At 48.0% G+C, this 9,217-nt stretch overlaps 1 protein-coding gene across 2 annotated transcripts; it reads left to right on the forward strand.

Annotated features, from left to right (window-relative positions):
- The first annotated feature begins 981 nt into the window (after window positions 1-981).
- On the forward strand, window positions 982-7,380 carry AKIRIN1 (akirin 1). 2 transcript variants are annotated; one of them, XM_029571168.1, is made up of 5 exons: window positions 982-1,309; window positions 1,549-1,692; window positions 2,612-2,746; window positions 2,929-3,030; window positions 7,098-7,380. In XM_029571168.1, the coding sequence occupies exons 1-5, from the start codon at window positions 1,099-1,101 to the stop codon at window positions 7,106-7,108; spliced, it is 603 nt and encodes a 200-aa protein (XP_029427028.1). In that variant the 5' UTR covers window positions 982-1,098; the 3' UTR covers window positions 7,109-7,380. The 2 variants fall into 2 exon arrangements, with proteins under 2 accessions (XP_029427028.1, XP_029427029.1); XM_029571169.1 differs by having other exon boundaries at window positions 983-1,309; window positions 2,929-3,000.
- The last annotated feature ends 1,837 nt before the right edge of the window (window positions 7,381-9,217 follow it).

The raw sequence follows: 9,217 nt of genomic DNA on the forward strand, positions 1-9,217 counted from the left end.
AGTTTGAAATCTACCCGGCACCAAGGAACCCATCCAAATGCCAAGCAGCCCCAACTTAGGACCAATAAAAATTAGAAACCTCAGGATGTCAGCAATTTCCTGAGCCACCAGGGACCAAAAATGAGGAGTAGCCTGACAGTGCCACCACCTGTGCATGTATGTCCTGCTTCACCACAGCCCCTCCAACAGGTATCATCAGAATTAGGGTACATTTTTGCAAAATAAGTTGTATGCAATAAACGAATCCTCAGGGCAGCCTGCTTTGCACAGATTGCAAGGCAATGGGCCAAAGTCTATATCGGTCTCCCTATTGGTCAGGAATAGTCCCAGGTCAGCATTCCAGGCCTCTATCAGGGCTTGTGGCGTAACCGTCCCAAATTTACTCTCCAGGTATAAAACCACAACAAATCAACGCATCAGGATCACCAAGACGTTTTTCATCAAGGGGCTTTCAACATCCCGTCACATAAAATGATTTTTTTTTAAACAAAGAAACACAAATCACTCAGCCCAGAAAATCTCCAACTCCCCAAGTCCCAGCAGCAGGTGTGGAGCAGCTCCCGGCCCAAATCTCTTAAGCCTAAGGCTGTTTTTAGAAGACATTGCCCAGGGTCTGCCCCAGCTTCAGCTCCCTTTAATAGGAGACCAACACATTCAAGCAAAATTAAGGGGGTAGAGCCCCTCCAAACCCCCACAAACATCCAAAGCTCCCCAGCCCTTTAAATCATCCAAAAATCTTAACAAAAATTATGACAATTGAATTGTTCTTGTAGTTGTTTTGCTTGGAGGGGGTGATCGATTCCATAACTTCGGAAGGATAATTATGATCTTTCCCCCCCCCCCCCCCCCAGTAATGGTGCTGCCCTCCATGAGGAGGGTCATCGTGTCACAATTGAGGCAGTTGGCCGGCTGCTGGGATGGTGGAGACGCCACTGCTGCTGTTTCTCTGAGGGACCAGAAGCAGGCGACAGCGGGCATTCGTTTAAAGGATCTCCCCCCCCCCCCCCCCGACAGCTGCCCCTCTCCTCCGCCCCCTCACCTTTTCGTTCACCTCTGGTCCGGGTTAGGGGGGGGGTGGGGCTAGTGCTGCAGAGGGCCATGACATGCGGGGCGACGCTGAAACGCTCACGGGAGTTTGATGCCCTGCTGAGCCCGCAGTCCCATCCTGCCAAGCAGCGGCGCTGCGCGCCCTTGCCTAGCAGCCTGGGCACTCCTTCCCCGCCGCGCTGCAGCCTCCAGCCACCGGAGGCCCAGCCACAGATCCCGCCACAGATGCTGCTGCTGCATGCCGAGCGGAGACTCACACCAGGTAAATGCAAAGAGAAAAGGCCCTTCCGGGCTGGGGGGGGAGGACGGACAGGTGCCGGCCTGGCTGACGATTGTTAAGGGAGTTGTCCTCCGGAAGCTTGTCCCAAACCTTTCGCCACATATTCCGGCAACAAATTCCACGGCTTAATTGCAGCAGGACTGGGGGGAAAAAAAAAAAATCGTTTTAAAGTGTACTTTATGATGTGGGGTAAATCTTTGTTTCCTCTTTAATTCTGGTAGAACAAATTTATCAGAACCTAAAAGAAGAGTATTGCCGCTATCAGAGACAAAGGCAGCTGGAGGTCGCCTTTAATCGAAATGAAACAGGTCCTTCTGATGAGGCTCAGCTCCACTGTTCAGCCATCGCAGCTCCTAGCTCTCCAGGTGAGAATAGAGGATCTCTTGCTACGAGTCCAGTGTGCTGTAAGTCCTGAGGCTGGAGGCATAGAGCATTGTTATATTTTACAAAACGTATCACTGGGGACCGTGGCCCCGTTTAAGACGTCACATGGAATCGAAGTGACTCGGAATCCAAGTTACAGCTGTGACTGAGGTCTGGTGCCTAATCCCCACCTCTGCTGTAAGGAAGACACGTACGAAACCCTCCTGGGCTATCTGAACACCGGCCCGCCCCTACTACCCCTGGCCCCTCACCCCCATCCGCTGGGTCCTCACAGGGCAGGAGGTGCTGCTCTCTTTCACAATGGTGCCAGTTGACCTGAGCCCTAGTAGCATTTTCCTGTATGGTCCTTGGGTCATCGGTGCCATTGCGAAATAGATCAGAGCAAGGGAGGATCGTTCCTGCCCCACCAGTACTTAGTGGATGGAGTAAGACACTGGAGGAGGTGAGGATGGATGGCCAGAGAGCCCGGGAGGGGTTACTCTGTTTTTCATGATGGGGGGGAGGGTTTAAACTAGCTCTCTAGGCAGGAGTATGTTGGAACCGGCTTTGGGGCTGTGCCGGTTCGGATGACGACTGAGATTAGAGCTAAATGAAATTTACAAACCTTGGGTTTGCCATGAGGTATGTCGATTGAGAACGAATTGTGGTTGCTGCGATGTTTGGGGGAACAGATGATCAAATGAACCTAGGTTCACAATTTTCAACTGCGTGATGTCTGAACTGAGCCTACGAGAAATAAATATCTTGCCGCCTTGATTTTAAAGGAATCTTCTGATAAGTTGGTATAAAATTCCTGGGACATCGCAAAGGCCAATTTTGTTCTCTTTCTCACCTATGCGATGAGAGCCTGGAAGTTCTTGAACATTGCATGATATGGTTGGTGTGTTCCTCCCTGGCCAGGTGCATTCTCCATGAGGAAGGACCAACCTAGTTTCACCTTACGGCAAGTTGGAATTTTGTGTGAGCACCTCCTGAAGGACCACGAGGGCAAGATAAGGCAGGAATATGAGCAAATTCTCAACACGAAGCTCGCAGGTAAGTGGAAAAAAGCTCATCAGAGGTCAGGCAGAGCACTGCAAAAGTTTATCAAGCGCTGCATTCCTGTGTCATTCATAAAAATGTAAAAAAAAAAAAAGTATAATAATAATGCAGTAATGGGAGTAAATCAATGCCCGATGGGAACAACTGTTCATTTTCTCTTTCTTTTCCCTTCTCAGAGCAATACGAATCCTTTGTGAGATTCACACACAATCAGATCATGCAACGATACGGCGCACGGCCAGCCAGCTGTAAGTGCAGAGCATCTGATCTGAGCGCAGGTAGTGGCAGGGGACTGCTTCAGTGCACTTCCTTTACTCAGACCCTGGACCTGGCTTCTCATTAATTTTACGCCCCGGGGAATTACGTGAGCAAAATGTTACCCTACCAGAGATACTCCCTGGCTGAGTATTCTGCCACCTTTAAACTGAGAACTAAGCAGTTTTTGCTAAATTGGTTTATTTTTATGTAAGCTTAATTCTGAATTTTTTGGCACGTATTTTGGGTTAGCATGGCGCGTAATTCCCCGGGGGAGGGGGAGGGAGGTAGTAATGAGCTACTGAAAAAGTCAGGCAGGGAACCCATTGACTGGACATCACTGTAGAACTTATTGTGTTTTGAAGGTGTGACATGAACGTGTTTATAAGATATCGGATAAAGGTGAAGGTGTGTTTTGTTTTTTTTTTACTTTTGGTTCTGTCCCAAAAAGGTTGATGTCAAGATGCCTTTTCACTTTATTATGAGAAACAAATTGGACTGTTTTTGTTATTCACTAAAGTTTCCTGCCTTTTGATTGTACATCTGTATACACACACTTGTAGGATAAGGGCTGAACTTGTTCCTCTAGTAACAATTTGACTGCTTTTAAGCAGACTAAATTCTTAACTCTGCATTCATTACAGCTTTGTAACCTGCAATGATTGACCTAGAATTCATATCAGCTAGGCCAGTAAATCCCTTTCCTAAAAGTGCATCCTGCAGCTGGGAAGTCTTTATTTTTCAGGGGTGATTGTGAGGGTATTTATTTGCCCAGTGTTACCGGACTCCTAAAACCCTAGCCTCCAACCTTCCTGTACTAATCATACCCTGTCCTCCTCAGCAGGATTTTGCCTACTTTGAAACCAAACTTGCCTCACTAGTGACCTGGAACTATTCGAAGTCAGTGCATCCTCTCTCCAAACACAATCCGGATCGCGGCGCCCACGAGTGCATCCTCTCTCCAAACGCAATCCGGATCGCGGCGCCCACGAGTGCATCCTCTCTCCAAACGCAATCCGGATCGCGGCGCCCACGAGTGCATCCTCTCTCCAAACACAATCCAGATTGCGGTGCTCACGAGTGCATCCTCTCTCCAAACACAATCCGGATTGCGGCGTTCACGAGTGCATCCTCTCTCCAAACAAACACAATCCAGATTGCGGTGCTCACGAGTGCATCCTCTCTCCAAACGCAATCCGAATTGTGGCGCTCACGAGTGCATCCTCTCTCCAAACGCAATCCGGATCGCGGCGCTCACGAGTGCATCCTCTCTCCAAACGCAATCCGAATCATGGCGCCCACGAGTGCATCCTCTCTCCAAACGCAATCCGGATCGCGGCGCTCACGAGTGCATCCTCTCTCCAAACGCAATCCGGATCGCGGCGCCAACGAGTGCATCCTCTCTCCAAACGCAATCCGGATCGCGGCGCCCACGAGTGCATCCTCTCTCCAAACGCAATCCGGATCGCGGCGCCCACGAGTGCATCCTCTCTCCAAACGCAATCCGGATCGCGGCGCTCACGAGTGCATCCTCTCTCCAAACGCAATCCGGATCGCGGCGCTCACGAGTGCATCCTCTCTCCAAACGCAATCCGGATCGCTCACAAGCGAGCCCTGTTCTTCATAGGAATGTGAGCAGTTTGCTTTTACTTTTTTTCTACATGTGAAGTATATTCTAGAACTAGACTATGACAGGGGTTTCTGAAAATGCTATATGGGACTAAAAGCTACTCCAGAATGAGTTCTGGCCAAAATGTAACGTAATGGGGTAATTTAGGTGGCCACAGCTTGTCATTCTAGGCAACAATCTTTTTCATGTTGAGCTTTCTTCCTCCTCCACCTTTATCTATTTTGATTTTTATTTGCTGGATATCTTATGATTTGCTATGTTGTAGACCTTAGTTATTTACTTATAAAGGCGCTGCTGACTATGGATTTAAAAATGCACAAGCCTGCTGTGGGGATGAGTAGGGATGTGCACATTCAGTTTGGTTTGTGGGTTATTTTGTTGTGCATTTTTATTTGAAATGAAATAAACAATACAAATGGGGAAAAAAACAAAATGGGAACCCCCCTGCCATACTGAATTCTCCCCTCGTCCATGTCTCAAAAAGAATCCAAACGGGGCAAAAGTGCTCCTGACACTCCTGCCCCACTGCGTCACTCTTTTAAAATGGTGCCTGCACCAATGATGGGGTGAAAAGCATCCTGGGGGAGACGTGAATTTTTAAATGCTTGTGGTGGAGGCTCGGGATGGTGGGGGCCCCATGCCAGGACTGGTGGCTGCTTGGTGAGGAAAGCAAGACCAAATGAGGATTGGTTTCCTTTTGTTACATTTTCCAAATGAAATGAATCAAAACAGGATCTCCAGGTCCTTCCAGTGACCACGGGTTGACTCCAGATACTTGCCTGAGTGAGACACTGCACACTGAGATACGTTTCCCCCAAAAACGATTTTGCACTAGAAGTAACTGATAAAGGAGTGTTTACAGGCAAAAGAAAAATAGTGGCTCCTCATGCAGGCCGATACAGTACCACCGGAGCGCACTGTTAACCCGCGTTTGGACGCGCGTTTTTGACGCGCTAGCTTTACCCCTTATTCAGTAAAGTGTAATAGTGTGTCGAAAACGCGCATCCAACTCCCCCCGAAACTAATAGTGCCCACAACATGCAAATGCCCGCGTGATACAGAAAGTGAAATGTGCAGCCAAGCCGCACATTTTACTTTCAGAAATTAACGCCTGCCCAAAGGTAGGCGTTAAATTCTGCCGGCACTGGGAAAGTGGCGATATCATGGCGATATTAAGTCAGAGGCCCCAAAAGTTAAAAATAATTAAAAAATAAAATTTTAATCAGCCCGCGGCTCGCGGGTTGAAAACCGGATGCTCAATTTTGCTGGCGTCTGGTTTCCGAACCCGTGGCTGTCAGCGGGCTCGAGAACCGATGCCGGCAAAATTGAGCGTTGGCCGTCAAACTCGCTGACAGCCGCCGCTCCTGTCAAAAAGGAGGCGCTAGGGTCACACTAGTGTCCCTAGCGCCTCTTTTTACTGCAGGCCCTAATTTGAATATTTTTCTTTACTGAATCGCGCACACAGGAGAGTGGCCTGCGCTCGCCCGCTCTCCCGCGACTTTTACTGTATCGGCCTGTGTAATTAGGGCATCCAGTATTTCAGTAGCAGGGGCTAACTGAAGTTAGGTCCTTCCAACACACTTTCTGACTACTTCCCACTAGGGTTGGGCACTGAATATTGTTTTCTTTTGCTTTATTTTTTCTTTCATTATTTTCTTTTTTTGTTTTGTTTTGTTGTTTGTTTGTTTCTGCTATTTGAAATGAAACTAATGGAAAAGAAAAGAAATAAAAAAAACAAAAAGAAAAAATGTTGGGTCTGCTGTCACCACCAAAGCCCCCCCCCCCCACAACACCCCCTGAACTTCCCCAATTGCTTACCCCCGCCTGCAGATCTAAGGGGCAGAAGCAATCCCCAGGCCTCTGCTTCAGAATGGCTCTGGCAGGCCCTGAGGCTGGCACCATGGGGCAGCATCAAATGAGGATCGCACACTAGAGATGTGCAGGAAACTAAAAATTACAGTCATTTCATGGGGGGGTTTTGGTGTTTGTTTTTTCCCCCCCCTGTGAGTATCGTTTTGTTTAATCTTTATTTTGTTTCTGTCCTTTGCAGAGATAAAGATTAAAAAAAAACCTTCAAAAAGCAAAACCGTGGCCCGCCTCACCCACCCCCAAAAATTTGCCGGGCTAGCAACCTCTCCAAGCTTCACTTGCCCCGTCCGCAGAGGGTCCTATTGGCACAGCCTGGTGCCCTCACCAAGGCCCAGCAATTGCAAACATGCAAACTGAACAGGGTACACGGTTTAGCTCCGAGAGTGGTTCAGTTCATAAGTATTTAAAACAAACAAACAAACAAACAAAAACCTCTGCCTCCAGCATCTGTACAGTCACGTTCTTGCCATGAGTGCTGGAAAGATGAAGTTAGCCACTGCTTGTTCTCTAAATGCATTCAGGAAGGCTTGCGTGCTGGAGGCTGCCCTTACCCGTGCATGATAAGCCAGCTCCTTCCTTTCTGTCTTGCAGATGTGTCCTGAAGTTCTCCTCGGATCTCCCGCTACCAACTTTGACTTTAAGACAATGGCTGCTGCTGCTCTACATATTTGGTTTCTTCGTGTTTTTAGCCTCTTTGGTGCCACATTTTAATTCATCTGAAGGACTTTTTAACACCATTGGTGATCTGTTTTCACTCTTCTTAAAGACCTTCCAAGTTTTCCAGTTGGCACAAACTTTTTTTTTTTTGGTTGGTTTATGTATTTTTTTTCAATTGCTTACTCAATAAAACAGGACTGTATGCTTCCATGTCATATTTCCGACACCCTGATGACTTTCTCACAAGGAGCAGTTTAATCTCTGCCTCCTTCAGCTTCCTGATCATCCTGCCAGACCAGTCCGTACAAGTGGGATTATCCTCCGGCCGGCAGATGGAGGCAGAGACCAAAAGCTCACCATTGAGCTCCTTCTCCATGTAAGCGCCCGGTGCTGCCTCAGTTCCTCAGTGTGGTCTCTGCCTCAGCAGATGTGCAGACGGACGGTCTGGTGCTGTAGCTTCTTGGAACAGAAAGGAGTGGCCCCAGGGCAACGGCACTCCGTAGTGTTGCTTTGCCTAGCACACCCTGGGGTGACAGCCCCCCAAAGGGATGATCTTCCCTTCCCCAGTGCAATCAGGTGTTTCGGTCTCTCTGGTTTCCTGAGGTGCTTAGAGGTAGCCATTCACTGAAAAAGGAGGGCTACACTGAGCAACTCACCCTCCTCTCAATGGAGGGCGAGTTCCAGTACCAAGGAGCAAGCAGTGGAGGAGAATTCCCTGTGGCTTTACCTGGGTGGGTCCGGCAGCAGGAGCTGAGGATGGGCTCCCAGGGCAACAGGCCTGACAAGGTACTGATTTCCCTGGTGGAGCGGGGCAACAGGCCAGGGCAGGAGCCAAAGAGGGAGAAAGAAAAACAGTGCAGGTAAGTCTTAACGGATCACGAGCCTCTGCTCTCCTGAGTAGCAGAAACGGAGCTTGGGAATCCCTGCCAAGAACCTTGTTTAAAAGAAAAAAAATGTATGTGTGAAAAAAATATATAAAGTAGGACAAATCAGCAAAAATAAATTGTTCCGTATGAAAAATAAAAAGTACACAAAAGTTCCCTATCTGACCCGGGAATCCTGAAATCTTTTTCTTTCTCCGCCCGCTATGGTCTTCATGGTTGAAGGCAACGCTCACTCACTGACTCAGTTTCCCACCCTGGAGAAATTTCTCCCAGTGGGTACCAGACTAGCAGATGGTTAAACATAGGTAAACTGGAAGAGGCGGACCTCAGGCGCATCAGATAATCTTTGTTTAACTGCGGGGCTTTAAAAAAAGGACTGCCATCCTCAGCAGCGGCAGCTTATGGTTCTACAGCCCCTTTAAGAGCCTCTGTCAGGCAGAGGGACAGACAGCCGGATCCACTGGATGTTCCCCCAATCCTTCCCCAGCTGAGAGGGTGGGAGAGGTGAGCGGAGCGCCCATAGACTCTGGGAGGGAGAAGAGGCAGAGCGTGTGGCTTGATTGTCTAAATATAAATAACTACTTACTACCTTATCTACACACACACACACATTATATATATATATATAAAAAAGATAGATATATAGATATAATCAAAAGTACAAAATGGAACCCTAATGATAGAGCATGAAACAAAAGGCAATTCTTGATTTAAATGTCTCAAGATAATATCAAAAAATACAAACTCACAAATATAAAGACTAAACAAAAAAATAATACAGTTTAAAGGGCATCATGTCAAGATGTTATAAAATTGGTGCATCCATGTGTGCGTGTGGGAACTGCGCGCGGATCTTAAAATCGACCCCTTACCTGGGTGCCTGGTTCTGCCCCTGAGCACTCCTAAACGTACTCAGCTAACAGATATATTCACAATATAACCACAAGAGAAGAAAAAATCCCATCCACCAACATACTTTGCAAAATGCCAGGGCATAGTGCCCCTTTCATTCCCCCAAAACAGAAGCCCCTCTCCCACGATGCCAAAATCACAGTCCTGGCTCTGGGTCTCCACTCCCCTCCCCAAAGCCCCTAAGGAGCGCAGTAAATTCTCAACGCTCCTGCGGACTCCTCTTTTATTTTTTCACTCTTGCTGATTCGTGTTATTATT

The sequence above is a fragment of the Rhinatrema bivittatum genome, chromosome 11 (assembly GCF_901001135.1).
Source record: "Rhinatrema bivittatum chromosome 11, aRhiBiv1.1, whole genome shotgun sequence".
Taxonomy (NCBI): domain Eukaryota; kingdom Metazoa; phylum Chordata; class Amphibia; order Gymnophiona; family Rhinatrematidae; genus Rhinatrema; species Rhinatrema bivittatum.